This window comes from Rhinichthys klamathensis, unplaced genomic scaffold, assembly GCF_029890125.1.
Source record: "Rhinichthys klamathensis goyatoka isolate OS25496 unplaced genomic scaffold, OSU_Roscu_1.1 h1tg000021l_1, whole genome shotgun sequence".
In the NCBI taxonomy this organism is placed as follows: domain Eukaryota; kingdom Metazoa; phylum Chordata; class Actinopteri; order Cypriniformes; family Leuciscidae; genus Rhinichthys; species Rhinichthys klamathensis.
The window spans coordinates 1918200-1941631 of record NW_026606572.1 but is presented as its reverse complement, the minus strand read 5'-3'; the positions used below and the strand labels follow the sequence as shown (position 1 = coordinate 1941631).

Below are 23432 nucleotides of genomic sequence, written 5' to 3'. Positions count from 1 at the left end.
TTCTGAAGTGACATCGTAGTTCTGCTCGGTAATCTACCACTTTTGTCTTTACTGGATGTCACAGTTGCGACTGGAAGCATGTTCTCCACATCATCCACAGAAGTAACATTTTCATAAAGGACATCTAATTGATAAAGCATGTAAGTACATTTTATATACACAGTGGCATATTTTGTAACTTTCTAATACCTGCACATTAATATCTGCATATATTGAACGAACGGCATGTGGTTCACGTTGTCGACTAACGTTATGTTCGTCGTCGCATGGACCTGAAAACGTGGTGTTGCAGTAATAGTTGCTCACTTTTTAGGTTAAGCTTTCTTCCGTTTGTAGATTGCTCGTTTAATTAATTTACTTTATAACTGGCAATCCCAGCTTTTTGAAGGTGCGTATGGGCCTCATTTGGTCCAGCCGAATAACCCAAATATCATTGCACGAACAACGTCACAACCACAGCTCTGTTGATATAAGGTCTAATGCTGCCATCGTGATGAAAAATATGATTTAAAGTAGTGAAGTGGCACTTGCCCCATGTTTTGTGTAAGACGTTTCATTGAACATTTCAATTTCATATTTGTAATTATTTGTGTAGCGCTTTTCACATTACACATGGTTTCAAATCCGCTTTACAGAAAATGCATGTTTCTACATTACAATTTAGGGTGATCTGTTATCAGAGGTGACTTCAGAAATGTACTGTTCAAAGATAATATAAATCATGCAATCAGAATTTATTTTAGGCATAAACAATGAGCTCCCTCAGCAATTATTACAAGTTGCGATCATAATGATTAACTGTTACATATAGAAATCTTAAACATTTATTTTGGCCACCACAAGTTCAATATAAAAATAGAATTTTTAACAAGCTTAATATAATAGTATTTGGAGGAGAAGCATCTGATACACATACTATCATTTTGGGGGGAAGTTTATGGCTAATATTGAGACAAATAATGTAAATATTTATGTTACAGATTTATTACATTTATACATTACTGATTCATTACATACATTAGCAACCAATTATGAAATGTATTTGCTTTGATAAAAAACTAATTTATCCTGCCATGTAGAAATTTTAATTTGATATGCAGCTATATGCAGCATGATGGACCTTTTCTAAATATGTGTTCCATGACAAATTGTGCACAGTTTGCTAGATTAAGTTAGTGAAACATGATCTCACCCGAATCCCCTACTGTTATTTTGTGTCTACAGCCTCTGGTTTGCCATGGGTTTAACTAAGCAGTACTTGCGCTATGTGGCGAGTGCTGTATTCGGGGTGGTTGGCAGTCAGAAGGCAAACATCGCGTTTGTGACCCTCAAGGGGGGTGAGAAAGGTCGATATGTCGCTGTGGGAGCCTGTGAACATGTCTTCATATGGGATATCCGCAAAGCTGAGAAGGTATGTTTTAAAATATCACTTAGTACATTGACTTATTAGTTTATATACATTTCTGAATGTTGTACTCACCTTCTCTCCCCTTTAATTTCTCAGGTTCTTATACTTGAAGGTAAAAAGCATGAGGTGACATACTTGTGTCCCTCTCCTGATGGTGTCCACATAGCGGTGGGTTATGAGGATGGAGGTGTGCGTATCTTTAGTCTGCTGAATGGTGAAAGCAACATCTCCTTCAGTGGACACAAATCAGCTGTCTCAGTCATTAGATATGATGCACTGGGTGCTCGTCTTGTCACCGGCTCAAGAGTAAGACTACAATTTTTGGTTGTTGACCATATACATTTCTGCATGAACTAAAGTCATGTTCTATGTTGTTGTGTTGCAGGACACAGATGTGATTGTGTGGGATATCATCAATGAGTGCGGTCTGTACAGACTCAAAGGACACAAAGATGCAGTCACACAAGTTTTGTTCTTGGAGAACAAAAACCTGCTGATTACAAGGTAAATCAGCCTTTACATTTCATTTGAATGAATTCAACGCTTGAAAATAGTTGCAACTTTATATTATTGTGTGATGAACATGAATGTTATATATTAGGGATGCACGATATAGGATTTTGGCCGATATTTTCAAACTAATTTTGCCCGATGCCGATACCGATACCGATATATTTGTATTTTTTTTTAAGTGCAAAAAAAGCTTATTAAAGCTTCTATTAATGTTCTCAGTCAAGAGCAGTGAGTGATTTCCTCTGTGTTTTGTTGTTTTATTAACATTAACGGGATAGTTCTCCCAAAAATTTAAATTGTCATCATTTACTCTCTCAAGTTTCTTTCTTCTGTTGAAATTATAAAAGTTATTTGGAAGAATGTGGCTAACCAAACAGTTGCTGTACTCCAGTGACTTCCATAGTATATTTAAGCACAAGAAAGAAATGAATCCAGGTTTGAAACAACATTAGAGTGAGTAAATAATGACAGAATTTTTATTTCTGGGTGCAGTATCTCTTTAAAGACAAGCGGCAGAATATTATTACTGTCTCTTTAAGAACTGCACGCGAGTAACGCGACGCGTCTAATATACACGCATTTGACAAGCAGATTTTCTCTGTTTGCTTTCACTTTAGACATAACCAACTTTGTTAATGAAAACCTTGTGTGTATTTGACAGTATCAGCACAATAAGACTCGAAAGATTAGTCCAGTATGCAGGCGCTGTGACAGGCTTTTAGTTCCTGTGAGCGTCGCGTGTACGCGCTCAGAAAAGCGGATGTTAGAACAGCACATCAGCACGCGAATGACATGTTTACGTTACCTAGCAAGACTTTGACGCACATGCAAACAATGAACTTTTGTGAATTGCGGTGTCCCGTGAGTGTAACTCTACCTCTGCGTTTACATGTGATGTGATGTGAATGTACGTCGCGTTGTACAGTATGTTGTGATGAAGGCGCCAGAATTGAACTGATAGAATGCACGATACTATGATTTTTCTTCAAAAGCAGATAGTGGAGACATTTTAATCGTCCACGATCAAAAACCGCGTGAGACGCACGCACGGCACACCCCTAGTTGGAAGTTTAAGTTGCTGGCGCTCATGCTTCGTTCACGGTCGTCACGTGCGCATAGGAAACACGCCACCCTATCGGCAAGGCTCATCGGCAGAAATATTCATATCGGCCGATGCCGATGATGGTCATTTTAAGCTTTTATCGGCCGATACCGATGTTGTCCCGATATCATCGTGCATCCCTATTATACCGTAATTCCTCAAATAAAGACCGGGGCCTTTATTTACCTGAACTGCAGATGGTAGCCGGCTTTTATTTGAAGCAGGCTTTTATTAGAGGCAGGCCTTTATTTCTAATTCGCGATCCCCGCCCGCCCGCCAGCCAAGTTTCCATGGTGACGCGTCATGCTTGGCACGTGTTCACCACAGCCAAAATAGCGCTGTATGACAGATGTAGCGCTTTTATTTCTAAATATTAACAAACTTGCTTACCATGTCATCAACTATCTTCTATTCTGACTCTCAAATCCGTGTAAGTGAGTTTGTTTTGTCGTTTAAAACCCTTTATAAATTATCTTGATCTGTAACGCGAGATGGGCACCGCAGTTCAGAGATTCCTGTCTGTTGGATTTGTTAAGTTACAGCGCGTGAATTCTTCAGTTTCTCCCGAAATACATGAAAGTAAGTGGCCGGTGAACTGGGAGAAGAATAGATTCAACTTTATAGTTACTTACACTGTGTATATGATATGAATAAAACACGTCGCCAAATATATTTGAATGGATTGTTATTGCTGCTTCCATAGACACCATTGTGTATTTTACAAACTATAAATGTATTGTTTTGCTATACATCATATCTATTTAAATGTCTGAAACCTAAAATAAACATGTGGTTAAAAACACTCAATACTTGTGATATATGACAAGCGCTGAGCGCGTCCGTCTTTGAGTGTACACTAATTTTTCCCCGGCCTTAATTTGAGACCGGCCTTTATTTGTCCGCGTTGACCACGCCCCCGGCCACTATCAGAGGCCCGGCGTTTATTTGAATACCGGTTTTTATTTGAGGAATTACGGTATATATTATTATATCAATTAACCTTGACCTGCAAAACAGAGTATAGCACATTTACCAATTCACACACACACCTGTAGTTTCAGATTTGCTTTCAGTAAATAATAAAAACTGTTTTAAAAGTCGTTTATAATGAATATATACTTGCCGTAAAACTTCAAATAGTAGCCCGGGCTTTTATTTTCCCAAATCGTCGAACTGCACCGGCTTGTATTTGAGACAGGCGTCTATATGAGACAGGCCTTTATAATTTAGTGTTGAGATGTTGTTCATTGAGTGTATAGGCCTGTCTCTAATCGCTAAAAATCTCCAAATGCTCCACGTGAAACTGCGGTCTTCCGACCTTTTACTATCGCATCAATTGATTTTGATTAATATGCACGAGGGAGAGAGAGCAAGACAGCGCTCGTGTTGTTTGAAGACGTGAGAGTGCGCGCGCGCGGCCGGGGCGCTCTCTCTCTCTCTCTCTCTCTGCTCGTTATGCGCCCTGTCGAGCGCAGCAGTCATTCTATTCTACATCACTCATCGATCAAAATAGGCTTTGGCGGCCGCCAAAAAGCGGACGATCTGACGGTTTTAGAAGATTAAATACAACCCGAAACTAAAAAACAGACCCGGCCTCTATTTGAGACCGGCCTTTGATTTACCCAAACCTGCAGCCACACCAGGCGTGTAAAAGAGACAGGCGTCTATTTGGGACTCGGCTATTATTTGAAGTTTTACGGTATATCACTAAATACTTAATTTCTAAATAAATACTGTTAAATTTAAAGCATTTGGGAACTAAAACATTTATAGTGTTTATAATATTTGTAAATGTTTTGTTTTATTTACCAATTTTTTACATTATTCTTAAAGTCCCTGTAAAGTCAATATTAAGTATGTGTTCTGAGTTTGTCACACCACATATCAATTTGAATGATAAACCCAGCCAAGTAAATAAAATAAGCTATCAAAATCTTGAAAAAATGAGCTGCTCTCAAACGCTGGGGGCGTGTCCGCTGGCTGCGCTGAAACCACGCCCACTCGCGGGAAAGCTGCCGACGGTGATATTAGGTGATACTGCTTTCGGGACGGGAGGATGAAGGCCGAGGCGGGAGATAGTCAGTTCGGCCCCATTCACCAGTAACAGCGGATTATCAGTAAATCCCAGTTGTCTCCGACGAAAGTTTATAAAACTATCCTGTGTAAAATGATCACTACAGAGGCAGGTGTTGGCGGTGATCCTCAGCTCTCCATCAAGGTGGCTCTTCACATAATTAATCCACCTCTTCTTAATATGGTCGTTTTTCGGAAATTTAAATAAGGACACCGATCTGTTTTGTAAGTGATCGCATCCAGGTAATACGCATTTCCGTGACGAAGGCATAGCTAGCTAGTAGCTACTAGCAAACTGTAGGCTGTAGTAAGTAATAGTACTACTGACAGATCGCGATTGAGAGGCGAACTGATGTGAATGTGCTCTATTGTTAGGGGAGGGGCCAGCCTCAGTGGCTCCAGTGCGTCATCGACAGTAGGGGGCGGGGCTGAAAATCCTGAACACAGCAATGGTGAAAAACTGTTTAACGGTCTAACTCCACAATTCGGTACTTCACAGTTCACAGTCTTTGTAATGTGTTTTAGCAATACATTTCTAACATTTAGAATGTGTTTTTAGAATTGCCTTTACAGGGACTTTAAATGTAATAATAAAATATGGCTTATAAAACGGTTAGTTCCAAGCCTTGATTCTGATTGGTCAATAGCTGTGTTTTATTCACAATGAAACACGGCTATGACCACTTCACCCAACGTTTCTATGTATCACTACACAACACCCCTAGCAACCACTCTTAGCAACGTAAACATATGTTCTCACTGATATTGTTCATTGAAGCTTATAGAGTTGTAGAGTATTGTGAGAGATCGAGTAAACGAGTGTACCTACATTGACAGTAGATATAGCATTTTATCTACTGTACCTTATCTAATAGTACCTCATTGCTTACTTATATGTTGATGCAACTTATCTGTGTTTGTTCCCCTCTCAACAATTTTGACCCTGTGCAACTATTTTCTGGAAAATAAACATTTTAATAGCCTACTGCTTTGTTTTCTGAGACTACTTCATGCTGAATGAATAATTGTAACTAAAGTGTCTGGATTGGTCTCAGGGCAGAGACGCAGTAATGAGCTGGTGTAGCTCCTGATCTGATTCTGTGTGTGTCATGTTTCCTCAGCTCCAAGGACAGTTTTGTAAAGTGGTGGGACTTGGACACACAGCATTGTTTCAAGACCATGGTGGGACATCGCAGTGAGGTAATTAAGATCACTGTACACTGTTGAGACTTTCTCGATCTTTCTGAAATAATTAACACAACACACTAAATTAACTTTTTAGCCGCTTTGGAATCCTAGAGAGACATAAAGCTGGTGTAATTGCTCATAAGGTGTCTTCTTACTTCACTTTTGGAGAATAAATCTCCAACACTGTCTGTTAGTGTTGTAATACAGTGCAACCTTGTCCGATCTCTGTAGGTTTGGGGAATGGTCCTGTTGAATCAGGAGAATAGGTTGCTTACAGGGTCTGCTGACAGTGAGCTCAGAGCCTGGGACATTCAGTACATCGAGGAGGTAAAGAGATATCACTCATGCTGGGTTACAGTGTATGTAAGCTGAATTACATTCCAGCAGTCTTGAATGTGATCTTTGGTCTTGTGTAGAGAATTGACACTGATCTCATTTTAATGTGTTCCGAATAACACCAAAAGTGTCTTCACAGTGTAAGGAAGTGGGGGAACCACAGGAAAAGAAAGTCAGAACTCTTCTCATGGATGAGGAGGAAGATGAGGAAGGACTTGATGAAGAGCCAGAAGAAGTAATATTTCTTCTATCCCGTTCACCCTATTCAGTTCATGTATTCAGTGGATGCCAGTGACTTGACATGACATAGTTTAAAAGGGTTTCCTTCATATGTTTACCAAAGATCTGCTTTATGTCTACAGCGGATAGTCAGCTGTAAGAAAGTCGGTTCTGTTCTGAGGGAAGCCAGAGACAGGGTTGTATCCTTGGTCACAGATGCCAAGGCTAATGTGCTAGCATGCCATGTAAGTATATTTCATAGTAAATTTCACAGCTACGCAATAATTAGGCAAAAATGTACATTCCTTCTTTCTTATTCAAACTCTCACATGAATCCGTTCATTTGAAACAGAAGCCATTCACAGATTCATATGTAGTGCTGGGATGTCTTGATTGTTTTAGTGAATATGCTTGTTCGGATTGTGCGTAAATAAATCTATTCATAAAATATTTCAATGACTCATTTGAGTGTCAGTCTTTTTTTTTTGTAGAGAAATGTTTTAATTCTGCTGTACATTAGGGTGTTTCTAGTTTATAGTGTATATTCACCTATTTAAGTTGTTGCTATCACCCTAATTGAGTTATAATGTGCCATAATAACAGGTATTCGTAATAACAGGTATTCGTAAAATTAAATTAAAGGACAAGTTCGGTATTTTACACTTAAAGCCCTGTTTTAAGATCGTTTCTGATTAAATAGAACGGTTAAGATTGAAATTTGGACACATGCTGCTAGCCCGAGAATTTTCGGTTTCTGTGGTTTGCAGAAACCCCCCCCCCCCCCCCACCTCTACAATGGTTGCATAGGTGCACTGGAACAATCCTTCCTAAAACGCATTAAACTTTAGTTTACAAAGACGTGAAACTCACCGAGTGGTCTGGGGTGTTCACTGATATGCTCACACAAAAATCGCTGCAAAAGATGCTTTCCAACAGGTTTTATCGTAGTTTTTGTCCCAAGTCAAGTCAATGGAGTTAGACAAAATCTACGATAAAACCTGTTGGAACGCTTTTTTTTGCAGCGATTTTTGTGTGAGCATATCAGTGAACAAATTTTTTCATTTACATTTTTTTAAATGAAAATGTATTATTGTGGACAAGGCCTGAGTCTGTATCATCTGATAACTTTTTTAAATCTTTTTTTTAAATCTCCACAGGGCCTGGATTCTACACTTGAAGTCTTTACTGTACTAACAGAGGAGCAGGTCAAGAAAAAAATGGAGAGAAAACTAAAGAAAGCCAAGAAAAAAGCAAAGTATGTGAGACCTCTGTTTTGAAATGTGAAGCTGTCACTGAGTTCTTCTTCAGTTCTGCCTAATACATTACCAATAATTAAAGAATAGTATTTTGATTAACTGTTATGTTCTGCAGCTCTCAAGAAGAAGAAGAGGAGGATGTACCTAAGCCTGTAGTGGAGAGAAAGTTGAGTGATGAGATCCAAAAACTGGCAAACATAAAAGCATCTTCCAAGATCAGGTCAGAGAGTACTCCTAGATGCAAGCATAGTCCCCCTTCTACGTGTTATAAAGTAATAATGGTAATGTTTTTTTCATCTCCAGATCAATGGACTGCCTTATGGTTCCTAATGGAGAGATGAAGGTTGCTCTTCTTCTGCAGAATAACACAGTGGAGACATATACGCTGAAGACCAAAGAGAAGAGTCCTACTGGCACAAAAACCTCTCGGCTCACACTGAGTGGTCATCGTACAGATGTCAGAACGCTGGCCTTCAGCTCAGATAACATAGCCATCCTCTCCGCCTCTGGAGAGACTGTCAAAGTGTGGAACAGGTGATTAAGTCAAATATTTTACATTTTTGCATAGGTTTATAGATTTTGACAAAAATCTTAACCAGAAGTAACTTCTTCTGTCAGATCCACCTTACAGGTCATTCGTACCATGGGCTGTGAATATGCTCTCTGCTCGTTATTTGTTCCTGGAGACAGGCAGATTATCTTAGGAACGAAGGTATGTAACTATTCACTTCTCTAACGCCAATCAATGAGTTTGAGAGATCAAAGTTTAAAGAGATCCAAAAGTTCAAATTCTGTCATTACAATAAAACTTAATTACAAACCTGCATGACAGAACTTCTGTGGAACACAAAAGGAGATGTTTTGCAGACTATCTGAGCTGCTCTTTTTCTTACAAAAAAAGTAGACTGACTGTGCTGTCAAGTTCCAAAAAAAGCAAAAAACCCTGTAAAGTATTTCAGGGCTCTAGAGTGCGACCAAAATTTGTAAGGGTGCGACAAGAATTTTTCCTAGGTCGCACCAGTGCACCTAACGTTCTCGCATGATCGCATCCGCTGCCTCTCCACAAACGAGTCTTTTGTTCTCCTTGCACGCATGGTTGGATCATATCGTGGTCTAAACCAATCAGAGATAGAGATTGGGTGGGTCTTTGCCTCTGATTGGTTGTGGTTCAGATATTCCTGAAGGACTAAAATGCTCCGTTCTGTGTGATTGAAATAAATTGCGACGTGAGCACCAGAGAATCAGTTACGGCAATCAGCAGCATCAGCTAAATAAACGCAGGAAAACAGACGACGAAGAAACTTTTAAAAATGTAGGCTACTTGAACTAGGTAAAAAATATTGATTTCTCGATTTTAATCGATTCTCATTGATTTTTACGAACCGTTGGGCTATGCTGTTTTCAGTTGATGAATGAATGGAACATTGTAGCGAGCATCCCATCCAATAAATCGCAATAATCTTTGTGCTTTGTTACTATTGATATGAAACAAAGTCTCAGATTTCAAATTAGGTCCATTTTCTTACGAAATTCAAAAACTTAAATAGTGTTTTGACGCTGTGGCGTGAGATCGCTCTGGCTCAGCTCAGCTCAAGAGAAGCAGCAGCGCGGAGCGCACATGATCTTCTCTTCCGCCTTAATAATACCAGTTACTGTGCGAAATAAACATGAACGAGCATCTGAAAGTGTGTTAAAAGATAGAGTACAACTTATCGAAATCCGTATCTTTCACATGGAATCGCTCAATCGGTGTTTCAACCGTGGAAAGAAGTCAGTAAAACGCTTGTAAACAATGTAATGTAACGTCACATTTACCTCAGAAAAAACATATCCAGTGACCATAAACTCGTTAGCTAGCTAGAAAAATTAACTCTAGAGGAGCATTGTGCCTAATATATGCACCATATTACATATTCATTATAATTTTTTTTATGTTTTTCAATATTTAATGCATGTTGTTTGAAAAAAATCTGGCAAGTTTTTATGCAGCCGCCATTTAAATGTTTATACTTCATATAACTTTATTATTATAAAAAAAAAAGTGTAATTTAGGTGTTTGTGTACAAATCAGGTAATTTTTACCTTATTATAGTAGGCTAATGAAGCATAGTGGGCTACAACTGACTCCCAGTTTACAGCATTAGTTAAGAGATTTGTTTTTCTTGACAAAATTTGCCATGTATTGTACCTGATATCCAAAATAATCAATATTGAATCGAATTGTGAAATTTGTGTCAATACCCTGCCCTAACTTGAACAATGTAAAAACAGCACTTTCATTTTTTTTTTTCTAAAGATTTATATTTTTATATACAGTATAATTGTGCTTCAAATAAAAATAAAAACTACACCTTATTCTTGTTTAAAAGCATTTACATAATATATATGAATATATGGAGCGTGATAAAAAGGTGACCTTGAAATTGTGGCGTTAAAGGCGACGCGAGACGAGGAAAAATTTGAGTGCACCTAAATAAAAAAGTTAGGCGCACCAGTGCAACCAAGGCTGGACCAGTGCAACCAAGGCTTTTAGTCTGGAGCCCTGTATTTCATACGACTTGTGCACTACGTTACAAGTCTTCAGCAGCCATATCCTAGCTTTGTTTTGTGAGGAACACTGATATTAAACTAGTTTTTAATTTAGTTATTTTATTTTATCAGTAACAAATTTGGTATGTACAAACATTGTGCCAGGTTGGAAGTCATTGTCACTGACGCATGACAGTTGGTCGGAAGCGATGTTTTATAGCGATGTAGTTATTTTCTATTCCTTTAAGACAAGATCCTGAATTTTCTGCTGCAAAACATTTAGTCAGTATATACTGACCTTTATTACAAAAACTAGTTCTTTTGTCATTTTTTATTTTTCTTGTGTGGTTTATTCCTAATTTCGTTCCTTATTTGTCTTCTGTCAGAGCGGGAAGATTCAGATTTTCGACCTGGCTTCAGGAAGCCTTCTAGAGACGACTGACGCACATGATGGAGCTCTTTGGTCCATGTGTCTCTCTCCAGACCAGGTATAATATCAATCTCTCAACGGACTAACTTCTCTTCCCTATAAAACACCACAGTGACTTCCTGAGGATTTCAGCTTTATGTGAACATAGTCTGCTTTTTTCAGTTGATTTGTGTGTGTTTATACAGAGAGGGATTGTAACTGGGGGTGCTGACAAGACCGTGAAATTCTGGGACTTTGAGCTCATAAAGGATCAGGACTCTGGAATGAGCAAGTGAGTTTAGTATCTGTGAACACAAATCACGGCTCTCGTCCAGGTTTCTCTTCTTGGCTTTAATGTATTATTGCTTTGTGTAATCCACAGGAAACTGACGGTGAAGCATACGCGCACCCTGCAGTTAGATGAGGACGTCCTGTGTGTGCGCTACAGTCCTGACCAGAGACTGCTGGCTGTCTCTCTTCTCGACTGTACGGTCAAGATCTTTTACACAGACACACTAAAGGTAAACCACAAGAACACCGTTATAGCATTACAATACTTCACAGCAAAACGTGGCATCTCTTGTGTTAAATTCGTACGCTTGAACGGTAAACAAAAGACTGCTGTTAAACTTGAATTACATCTACTGAGGGATATTTCACCACCAGTAAAGATACTGACACTATATTAACATCCACCTCGGGGGATCTCACCACGTTAGCTGAGACAGACTGCCATTTTCACCTAGTAATAACATACTGTATGTCTCAAATGCATTTCGAGAGCTACTTGTGATTGGATTACATGGACGAAAGGGTCTCTGATTTGATGGCCTCTTACTTCACCCACTATGTCATTTTGATCAAGTGGCAGAAAAAAAGTTTTCCTCCAAAATATAGATAGATTTCAATCTCCCAAAAAACGGGAATAGGAGACGCTTCAAGTCCAATGCTTGGCATTTGATAGTAATTCTATTTGAGCACCTGCATTAACTGATCTTCAGTTCATGTGTTTGTGCTCTGAATGATACATCACTAAATGTTGATGGTTTTAAAACGTATTTTAAAAGCTTTTATAGGCCTGATGGATAAATGGATGGACGGATAGATTGATAGATGGATGAATAGATAAATTGCTAGATGGGTAGATACAATTTTATTTAATTATTTTATATAATAATTATATTACACACTTCTATAAAATAATTATTAATATAGCAATTATATTTTAAAAACGTTTCTGTATTGTTTTTTCAAAGTAAATGATTGCTTTATACCCACTACCTCATTCATCTATGCTCATACTCATGGCAAAAGATGTTTAAAATGTCTTTTCATTTTAATTTATATCTCATAAATAAAATATTTAATAAAATGGTTTTAATTTGATGGACCATAGAGTCGGAACATGTCATTGTCATTACCTGTGAAATTGCAATTCAATTCAGCTTTTGTTTTGAGTAAAGGCAATTGAATTCCAATTCTACAGACATAATACCAACTGTAAATGGGGCCACAGTGTCTTAGAAATGTCAGCACAATATAAACTAACCAAAGGCCACTAATGCAATATGATGTCATTATGCATACTGTTCAGCAACTCTAACCGAAACAACAGGACAGTGAGAGGATGTGAGCTGTGCTTAATAATATATTTTCCCTCTGTCTCAACTTCTTCTAGTTCTTCCTGTCGCTGTATGGACACAAGCTGCCCGTTCTGTGCCTGGACATTTCTCATGTGAGTGCACTGACTAACACTACACAATACCGCAAGTCATTTTGACGGATGGCGTAATTGTGCTCAAATGTTGTTTGTGGCTTGCTGTGTGTGTTTTGCAGGACAGCGCTTTAATAGCCACTGGCTCAGCAGACAGAAACGTGAAGATCTGGGGTTTGGATTTCGGAGACTGTCATCGCTCTATGTTTGCACATGACGACAGGTAATAAAAACTCTGCAGCTCGTATAGTGACACATTGCTGGCACAGTCGGTTCCCTGTCACATTACCTATATGGTTTTCAGTTATATTAGTGAAAGTTATGATACCGGTTGATGACAAGTACAGTGATTTTAGTGTTCGGTCAGGTGTCGCCTACCTAAGCTGTTGACACCTCTCCAGCGCTTGTGAGCTGTAGTCGCTGGATGACATCAGCCCAGATGGTCATTATTTGTCATCCCTGTTGTTTTTTCTTCTATAGTGTCATGTTTCTTCAGTTTGTCCCTAAAACCCATCTGTTCTTCACCGCGGGAAAGGACAGAAGGATCAAGCAGTGGGATGCTGACAAGTTTGAGCACATCCAGACGTTGGAGGTGACCTTCTCTGATAGTTGGACAGCGTTCAATAGTTATTTTTCCATAGCCGAAATGAGTTTTCCAAAGGTCACTGAGGTGGGAGTAGCTGTTATATTGAAAGGATTAGAGTTATAATAAGAGTCCGGTCAATATGCAGCAGAGGCTGATTGCATTACGTAAGCCGCAGTCTGCTTTTGCTTAAGCCCTAATCAATGTAATCACAGACAAAGATGTATTGGAACTGTTGTATTATTACAGAACCTCTCATACCCGTGACCCCCTGTATATGTTCCTCAGGGTCATCATCGTGAGGTCTGGTGCTTGGCCATCAGCCCCAATGGAGACCACATCGTCTCCTCGTCTCATGATAAGTCCATCAGGCTGTGGGAGAGAACGAGGGAGCCCATCATCCTGGAGGAGGAGAAGGAAATGGTGAGTGCATGGTTTTTCAGCAAAATGTCACACAGCAGAAAACAGATTTGATGGAATTAAATAATCTACCTTTACAGCTCTGGTAGACTTCTGTCAGCTTCAAGTGCATTAATATAGAATGCTTCTGATATGCAGTGGCTTTTCATAAGTGTGTAAGATATTTTCAGCTATTTTACAAAAACTTCAAACAAGTTATATTTTTTAATGTTTTACTGATTTTAACCTTGTTTATAACTTTAGGGTTACATAATTTGATTCCAGATGTATTATTCATTTGTTAAAAATAGGGCTGCAACTAACGATTATTTTGATAATCGATTAATCGGACGATTATTTTTCCGATTAATCGGATAAAAAATTCAATTTGATTTTTTGTTTATTATAACTAAATAAAACCCTAAATCAGGGTATTTATGTGTAAAAGTGTACTTTAAAAAGTGCAAAAGCCACACATTGAGTTTTACTAATATCAATATTTGCATTGTTTTTAATTATAATTGCTTATGGCAAGTTGACAACCATGATTAATGTAAAAAAAATAAAAAATTATATCCAACATATTATGTTTTAATACAATTTTTATTAAAACAAATTTACACAGACATGTTGTTCAGATGTGAAGATATAAACTAAAAACATCTAAAATATATAATTCATTTAATTTTTATTTAAAATTAATTGAATTATAAGGATAAATTGATCAAATAAATATAGAAAGACTGAAAACAAGCGTGTGAATGTAGAGCCGCAGTAGATCACGTTTGAAAAACAATTAAAACGTAATAGTAGACAAATGCTCTAAAAAGAGAACGGAATGGAGGTACGCAGCAAGCTAACAGGCTTGATTAAAAGGACAGGAAAAATGATGCATTGGTGCACAAGCATTCGCTGAAAACCACTGAGTACAGTGACTAAAAAACAATATTTTACGGCTGCTGTTATTAACCAACTTTATATGTAGTGCTTCACTTTATAAACACCGTTTTAATTTAACCTATTTCTGCGGTAGCACTATTTTAATCCATTACTTATGTTGCGAGCGAACTGATTGCGCAACCTGATGATCGAGACAAAATACAGACATCCCAAGTCTCCCGGAAGTTCCGGGAGTCACCCGATAGCGGCTCCCTGATGCCCGCAAATTAGTTCAAACTCCCGGAATCTAGAGCGCGCAAGCAAGAGCGTGCATGCGAGACAGAAGAGACTGTGCTCCAAACCATGTAGCGCGCGCGCACGGCAGAGCGGCGAAGGAGAGAGACCTTGTGTGTGTGTGTGCGTGTGTGCCTCATGAAGCGCATGTAAGACAGAGAGCTTCATGATTGGCCTGTTTCAACCAATCACCAGTAAACGCTCCCCATGACGAAAGCAGACCAACTAATCGATAATGACATTCGTTGACAGCGATTTTCATAATCGATTATCGATTAGTTGTTGCAGCCCTAGTTAAAAATAATAGTATCTTTTGACTTGGGTCCATCAAGACCTAAAAATCTAATTAGCTTAAGTCCCTTTCATTTTTAAATGAGTCAGTAAGATTTTTCAGACCGAAATTGATACATTTTTTAATCCGCAAGGACGCATTAAATTGATCAAAAAATTACAGTAAAGATGTTCATAATGTTACAAAAGATTTGTATTTCGAATAAACTTTGTTCTTTGAACTTTCTATTCATCAAAAATTCCCAAAATATTAAGCAATTGTTTTCAACATAATAAGAAAGGTCTCTTGAGCACCAAATCAGCATATTAGTCTGGAGTGATGGCTACTGAAAATGCAGCTTTGTATCACAGGAATAAATTACATTTTAAAATATATTGAAATAGAAAGTTATTTTAAACTGTAATAATATTTCATAATATTACTGTTTGTACTGTATTTTTCTATTTATTTTTTATCAAATAAATGCAGCTTTGGTGAGGATAAGAGACTCGAGACCGATCACAAACTTGGTGTAGATCACTCGATTTTTAAAAATCTGAAACATCTGATTCTCTTGTGCAATTAAAATATCGTGATAAAAGCTCAATCAATTAATCGCAGCATGAAAATTTGATACCGGCACATGCCTACTGCACAGCAGAAGAAACTTTATTGGTATTTTCATTTTCCCAAAAAACCCAAGTATATCAGCATTTAAAAGTACATCTGTAAAAATAAAAATAAACTCTGTACATACCATTAGCTGACTTGTCTACTATTTTTCTCCTCAGGAGAGGGAAGCAGAATATGAGGAGTCGTTGGCTAAAGGTGGTGAACCCGTGGTAAGTGGTTCTCCTAGAGATCAGTTATGTCGCCTAAGTTTCTGCGGGGTCTCAGTGTTTCCTTGTGTATCTCGCAGGTTCCTGGAGAGACTAAAGGAGAAGCAGAGCCTGCTGGGAAGAAGACCATTGAGACAGTGAAAGCTGTGAGTCTGCAGAACTGTACAGATAAAGAGCTCCTCTTCTTTAAATACAGTAATGGAGAAATGACACTCGTGTTCTGTTTCTATAGGCTGAGCGAATAATGGAGGCCGTTGAGCTCTATAGAGAGGAAAGTAAAAAGCTGGAGGAGCACAGAGCCGCTTGTGAAGCAGCAGGGAAGGAGGTATGACGTGTTCTAGAGAAAAGCACACTCAAATTACATTAAGAGATTAAACTAAATATTGGATTTAAGTTCTCTTTTATTCTGCACATAATTAGGACTGGAACTTGAAAAGTGCCATAAAATATGGATTTTAAAGTAACACCAGGTAACTTTTGCTCTCGGGGTCCCCCTACAGTTGGGAAACAGTATTGTCCTCTACTACTGTCGTAAACTCTGTCATCCTACATGCACGTGCATTTGTTGACAACCATGATAGCCCTGAACACTGTAGGAGGAGGTCACATGCAGGCAGTGTTGGGAAAGTTCATTTTCTACATGAACTAGTTCAAAGTTCAGTTCACAAATTTTAAAATGAACTAGTTCAGTTCATAGTTCATACTTCAAAAAATGAACTAGTTCATAGTTCTTTTTTTCCATATGTTGCTGCTAGCTTCTTCTTTTTTTTTAATTATTGCCACAGCCCATATACAACCACAGACAGCAATTATTTTATCGACTGGCAAAGTTTACACAGAAATGTAAGATTTTTCCCATCCTCGCCGACCTTGTCATAAAACTCGTTTAAATGATCATACGGCGCCTCCTCACTCGCTGCTTTGTCGACTACATGCTGCTTTTTGTTTTGATGACGCATGCGGCGGTGCGTGCGACACCGGTGGCTGATGTTGCCAGATTGGGTGTTTTTTTAGCTACGTATTAAGGCCTGTTTACGGTGTATTTTAGCCGGGTTTTCGCTTGGAAGGTTCTATAGAAATCTGGCACCCTATTGAACGAAGTTAAACTGAGAGACCGTGCGTTCACAGACACCAGAATGAACGCGTTCACAGTAACGTTCATCAGGCAGTAATTCAGTACGTTCAGTTCACGTTCGCCCAAAATATGAACGAGTTCATGAACTATCGTTCATTGAACGCGTTCAGGCACAACACTGCATGCAGGTGTTCTGCTTGCGTCGCGTGGGAAATGTCTTCATCCCAGGTACAGTGGCATATATTTAAGCATGTCATATGAATATAATTTCATGGGTTTTATTTTTTTTCTAACGACAAATGATCGCGATGATCACGTTTACAAGCCAGTGTCATTATAGTAGCCTAGTCTATTGGTTACCGTTTTACTGAATCTATATGATACTTCAATGCAATGTTTGAGTGGTAGATGATAACCACATATCGTCAATATTATAATATCAAGCTACCATAAATAAATCTGCAAATTTTACAAATCGATTTGCATTATAGCTTGAGGCAAGACAAATAATCATTACCTGATTCATGAAGATAAACGGATAAGATAGCTTCCGTAACATAGTCAGGCAGACAAAAAAACACCCCAGCCGACGGGGTGTCATTGGTTGTTGCGTTAAATGTTACCCAGATACAATAGTGCTATTTTCTGATTGGCTAACAACACCAGACGAACAACACCAGAGGAGACGCACTTGATTCCTGCCGGTTCCACAGTGAGAGCGGCGCGACCAGAGTTGTGGGCGCTGCGGCATATTAAATATATTACAAATAGTTTTTCAGCGTGAGAAATACAATGTGTGGCGGGAGAGCGTGACAAAAGACCGAAATGAGTGACTGTCACGCTTAATGCGTGACACTTGAGAGCCCTGCGATTTTAAGGAAGTGGGGGTGGTGGTGGAAGTGACGTATATGCCGTAAAGCAGTCGAGTTTTGTAGTTCTCTTTGTTCGCCGGTTACTACCCGAAACCCGAAGTTTAAAAGTACGATTAAAAACGCTACAGACCCCGTCAGGCTATGGCAGACGTGTCATTCAACCTATTGTAAGTCGATGTACCATCACAAGAGACTTGGAAATATATTATGAAGGTTGAAAAGTTACCTAGTGCTGCTTTAATCTAATGATGCAGGTGAATTACTTGTTTTATTTGTACTTTTTTTGCAGTTACCACCCCCTAAAATGAACCCCATCCTTTTGGCTTTTGGAAATATCTCTGTGAGTGTGTGTTTTGTTTGGTTGTCATATTTGGTTAATAACAAGAGGTCCACAATATATATGCATCATTTTTGATAATAGTCGATATTATTGTTTTTAAAGGTGTATATTGGATAATTTGATAACACTGTTGAATGTTGTGATGTCTGAATTCACTTGCAGCAAATAAAATAAGATTTTTAACTTTTTTTATTCATGTATTAAAAAAAAAAAAAAAAAAAAGAGAATTTTAATATTATATATTTATCAGTTATTGACCATAACATGATTTTGATATCAGTGGGTTCTTTTTAATAATACATCACAATAAAGAGCTGATATTATTTTTAAATTGAAAATGTTCTTAAAATGCAAGATTCATCACTCATATTTTCCATGATTTCCATTTATTTCTGCAGCCCTCTCGATATGTTCTGGAAGTGATGAAGAAGGTTCGGTCCAGGTAAGAGCTCTTCACCAGCCCAGTCAAAAGCACTCTAACTCAAAACGCATGCATTTTCCCATCTGTTATGTTTTATGGGTCAGTCTGTTATTCTCTTGATCTCTCTCTGTGTTGATAGTGAGCTGGAGTTGTCTCTTCTGGTGCTGCCGTTTCCCTATGTCCCGGATCTGCTGCAGCTCTTCAACGGTTACGTACAGCAGGGCCTGGAGGTGGAGCTAGTGTGCCGCTGCCTCTTCTTCCTGCTCAGGTACTCATCTGTAGATATTGCATTAACGCATTACTGTTTATTTAAATTTCATTTACATTTATTCATGTTGATTTGTCTTCTCAATTAACATAGGTTTTTTCCTAGGCCCATGTGATTTTGCTCCTGACTAACAGTTCTCTCATTTACCATTTTCCTAGAGTCAATTTTGGTCAGATCACCAGTAATCAGATGCTGCTGTCAGTCATTGATGAGTTACGGGCCAACACAATCTCTAAAGTGCGAGAGATCAGGGTGAGACCAGTGAACATGATGAATTTAGCTACCCTGACACACACCTCAGATTGTGTAAGCATGTGTGTTCTTCTTGCTTGTCCGTGTTTTCAGGATGTCCTGGGTTTCAACAGCGCTGGTCTTCATTTCCTGCAGCGTGAGATGGAGAGCAAAGAGGACGTGATGTTCTTTGCTGATGCCACAGAGCGTTTTATAGAGAAGAGGAGAAAGAGGAGGAAACGTGAAAGAGCCGTTCTTACAATCACATGAAACAATGACAAAACTGACGTTTTTCAACTGTTATAACAGACTCCATTGCTTTGTGCTTTTACAATCCTGAAGAAACATCATGCTAATGTTTTTATAAGTTCAAATGTCATTTGTACCTGCCTAACTAAAATCCATAAAGTTGAATTTCTCTGCAAATTAATTCACAGAGGCTGTTGTGTTCTTTAAAATAATCTTATTTTTGTTAAATTAGCTATGAAATGCTTAAAACAAGAAAAATATACAACACATTCTATGAAAACATGTTTGTTAATGTAACAACAACATGGTAAATGTAACCTGGTTTAAGGATTTTAGATGTTTTTACAGGATAATAACAAAAAACGAGATTAGATTAAAACCTGGTAACAGTTATTTTACAGTGTCCCTATTGCACGTCCCTATAAAATAAGCATAGTCAAATGCAACTAACTCTAAACCACACCTTAACCCTATAGTAAGTACATGTAGTTAGTTATTATTATTGCTTTACTTAAATACATACTGTAACATGGACACTTTAAATAAAGTGTACCAAAAAGCTCAATAAAAATATATTTTGTCAATGTAAGGGTTAAAGTGAGGTTTCTTACTGGCAGGGTCAATGCAAGTGCTGCGACTCAAAAGTGAAGCAGCACCACCAAGGAGAAGCTACAGAACAATAGGAGGCGTTTCACAGCTGTTTTATTGTGAAATCTTTCATGCACATGATATGATGCACTGGCATTCAGTTCATTTCATAAAGTCATATGAATCATGATAGTTCCTTATATGACTGCAATTGTTGAGGTCAAGATTAAATTAGGGTATTGTGGGACATTTTTGGTGAACTTTTTGTATTGTGATGGGTATATATTCTTAGGTGCTCCACATTACCCACTGTCCCAGATTAACCTGATTCACCCAACATTAATGGCCATATGTTTTCTGTTATGCTTAATGTGGTGAAAAAGATAAGGAAGTGAGTCATCAAGACAGTTTCTCACTCTCACTGATCACTGCAAGCCTATAAAAACACAAGAGCTGTCAATAGTGAAGAAATAATTCAATTAGTTCAATCTTTCTGTATTGGCTAGGCTGTGGTGTTTTTTTTAGCTGGTGGGAGATCCACACTGACTTTACTGAGCTCATAACCTGGCCTGAATTTACAGTTACAAGCTCATACGTATGTGGGATTCATAATTCACCGCCTGGAAACTGATGGTGCTGGTTTCAGCAACAAATTTCACTTTTATTTAGTGCTCCTCGGTCTTAACAGTGATTTTCACCCACCTCTCACACCTCGCGCTCCTGCTGTGTGTTAACATCCTAATCATCAGTGTCTGAAACAAATCCCTCAAGACACCATTTTTCAGACTTGTTCAATCTAACAGTAATGAAAAAAGCAAATGAAGTGTATATTTATAAAGCCGTAAAAAGGCTTGCAGCATTTTATGGGACCGGTCTGGGTCTCAAAGCTATAAATGTCACACCTACCAATATTAAAAATTCCTCAGAAAAAGTTTAAAGTTAAACGCCTGAGAACACGTTCTGTGTTATAGGCCTAATCCTCATCGAAGAGGACATACTAATCAAACACAGCCATGTTTTTATGGAAAAGCACATTCATTCAAACACACACACACACACACACACATTCAAACACACACACACACACACACACACACATTCAAACACACACACACACACACACACACACACACACACACACACACACACACACACACACACACACACACACACACACACACACACACACACACACACACACACACACACACACACACATATATATATATGCTATATTTAGCATGTTGGAGACATCAGGCCCTCTCTCAGATGTCTGAACTCATAACCTTTTAACCTCCTGCTTTAGTTGGAAGCACAACAGAATAATAGTGGTCTAGGCCTGAACCAATTTCTATACATGTGAGTCCAGAAATAATTTTGTTTTATATTGTGGTTAATATTTTTCATAGCAATAACAGAGCACTCATAACATCCACAGCACGGAAAGAGTGTGTATGAAATGTTCCTGACATCTCCACAATTCCCCAATCCTTGAGTCATCTGGCTGATTTAAAGCATCTACTGCCCCCTTTTCACCTCATAACATATTTTCCCTCTTTATTACTTTGACTGGAGATCAGTGATTGTATCACTCCTTAATAAAAATAATGACTGTAATTGTAGCTCAAAGTTAAAAAAGAAATGAGTGGGTGACTGTTTTGAGTTATTCTGATGTACAGGTATATCTCTTTATATGTAAACAAAACAGTACAACACATAAATAAACAATAACAGTGTAAATGAACAAAAACATTAGAGATAACATGACATTTGATATATTGGACAACAGAGCAGGGCAACATAGTAGCCTAGTGAGATTTATTGTTTAAGGAAAAAACATCCACAGTAGGATCAGTAATTGCTGAGTGTGAAGAGAGGGGGAAAGAAGGACGAGACGTGTACGTGTGTTTGGCTGGTAACCTTTCAGTAATCAGTGCTTCAAGGAAAAAAAGGTTGGGAGCCACTGGGCTAATGCTAGCATTAAAATGGTTTATGTTTTATTAATTACTATAACTTGAATGACCACTGGGTGGCAGCATTGCTTTTCCAAAAACGCTTTTCTGACAAATCAATTCAGTGACTGTCCATCTCAATGTTTTCTCTCAAATCTCAAGATCTCCTCACACAACGGGCGACTCACTTTCCTCAGCTGGCGACTCACTCATGTAGGCTGCGTTGACCTAATATTATAATAAAATCCCTACCAATTTAAATATTGTTTTACTGAGTAGGTAGATGGAAGTGTTTTTTTTGTTTTTTACATCAACACAAAAATGGTATGTTACATGCTCATTGAGCAATAGGCTACTTGGTGTTATAATGTTTGTGCTCAATTCTGTTTGGCTTCTTAGAAACGTGTTAAATAGTTAGCCAAATGAACTGGTTTATCACTTGTAATTAACTGCAAACATTTTATTGAAAGTAAACAATATGTAGATAGATCACCATAAATCTGATTATCAACTTTCATTTTGCCAGAGCAAACTGGTGCAAACAGAACAGTGCAGTGAATTGCATACACATATTTTCACTGTCTGTCTACCTTGTTCACATTTTATTCTCTCTCTCACCTTACCAACCCTTTTTTTCTTCTATCAGTCCCAGCTGGCATTTCAATGTTGAAAGTCAGTTCAAACAATCACCACTGAATTCACTCCTATGAAAATGATTTCAAGCAATAACAGTTGACTTGTGGTCCAGTGTATTTCATTTTAAATTGAGATAAAACAACCAAGATCCAGTTTCAGAATGTAATGTTTGTGTCAGATGGTCCTGTTTGTTCTTTCTGAGCCACTACACATTGATTTGCCAAAGGTGTGGAGACCGATTGAGCTTTTGAAAGCGCCCCATTGCTATGCTATGTGAACCCCATTACAACCATGAACCCACAGAGCGAGGGACAGTTTTAAGAGCTCTCCCCAGAAATCCACACAGCTGATGTAATTAGTCATTTCAGAGTCATGCACTTCATAATACTCCCTATAAACAGACATTCAATCCTTTCCTCAGTGTTCACTGTTTATCCTAGTCTTTTACAATCCGTTCTGGACCACCGTCTGTTTATCCTTCCCCAACAATAATGCTCCTATGTGGCAGAGGAATGCAGTTAATTTGTCCAATTAAACAAGGAAAATAAATACAAATCAATTATGGACACAATGTCAAGATTTGTTCCCAAAACACTTTTAATGGCACACAACTTTTAGATTTACGATGGTCTTACTCATGGTAATACCTTATTTTATCTCTTCAAGTCAGGTACACACACTATGAATGTCAATCTTATCCAAATATTCATGAGTAGCTGGAGCTAGAGGAAGCTGAAGTGATCTGGACGTGAGTAAATGTTGTTTCAGATGTCAATGTAACTTCAGTC

General features: G+C 38.3%; 1 protein-coding gene across 2 annotated transcripts; it reads left to right on the top strand.

Annotated features, from left to right (window-relative positions):
• The first annotated feature begins 30 nt into the window (after positions 1 to 30).
• On the top strand, positions 31 to 19649 carry wdr3 (WD repeat domain 3). Of its 2 annotated transcripts, none has more exons than XM_056241529.1 (27): positions 31 to 140; positions 1225 to 1411; positions 1505 to 1714; positions 1794 to 1912; positions 6218 to 6296; positions 6516 to 6611; positions 6760 to 6855; positions 6983 to 7084; positions 7997 to 8094; positions 8211 to 8315; positions 8399 to 8629; positions 8714 to 8807; positions 11011 to 11112; positions 11240 to 11325; positions 11416 to 11554; positions 12712 to 12768; positions 12870 to 12970; positions 13228 to 13339; positions 13619 to 13753; positions 15965 to 16015; positions 16093 to 16158; positions 16245 to 16337; positions 18249 to 18299; positions 18698 to 18741; positions 18860 to 18988; positions 19147 to 19240; positions 19334 to 19649. In XM_056241529.1, exons 2-27 carry the CDS (start codon positions 1238 to 1240, stop codon positions 19487 to 19489), a joined length of 2820 nt encoding a protein of 939 aa, XP_056097504.1. In that variant the 5' UTR covers positions 31 to 140; positions 1225 to 1237; the 3' UTR covers positions 19490 to 19649. The 2 variants fall into 2 exon arrangements, with proteins under 2 accessions (XP_056097504.1, XP_056097497.1); XM_056241522.1 differs by having other exon boundaries at positions 53 to 144.
• The last annotated feature ends 3783 nt before the right edge of the window (positions 19650 to 23432 follow it).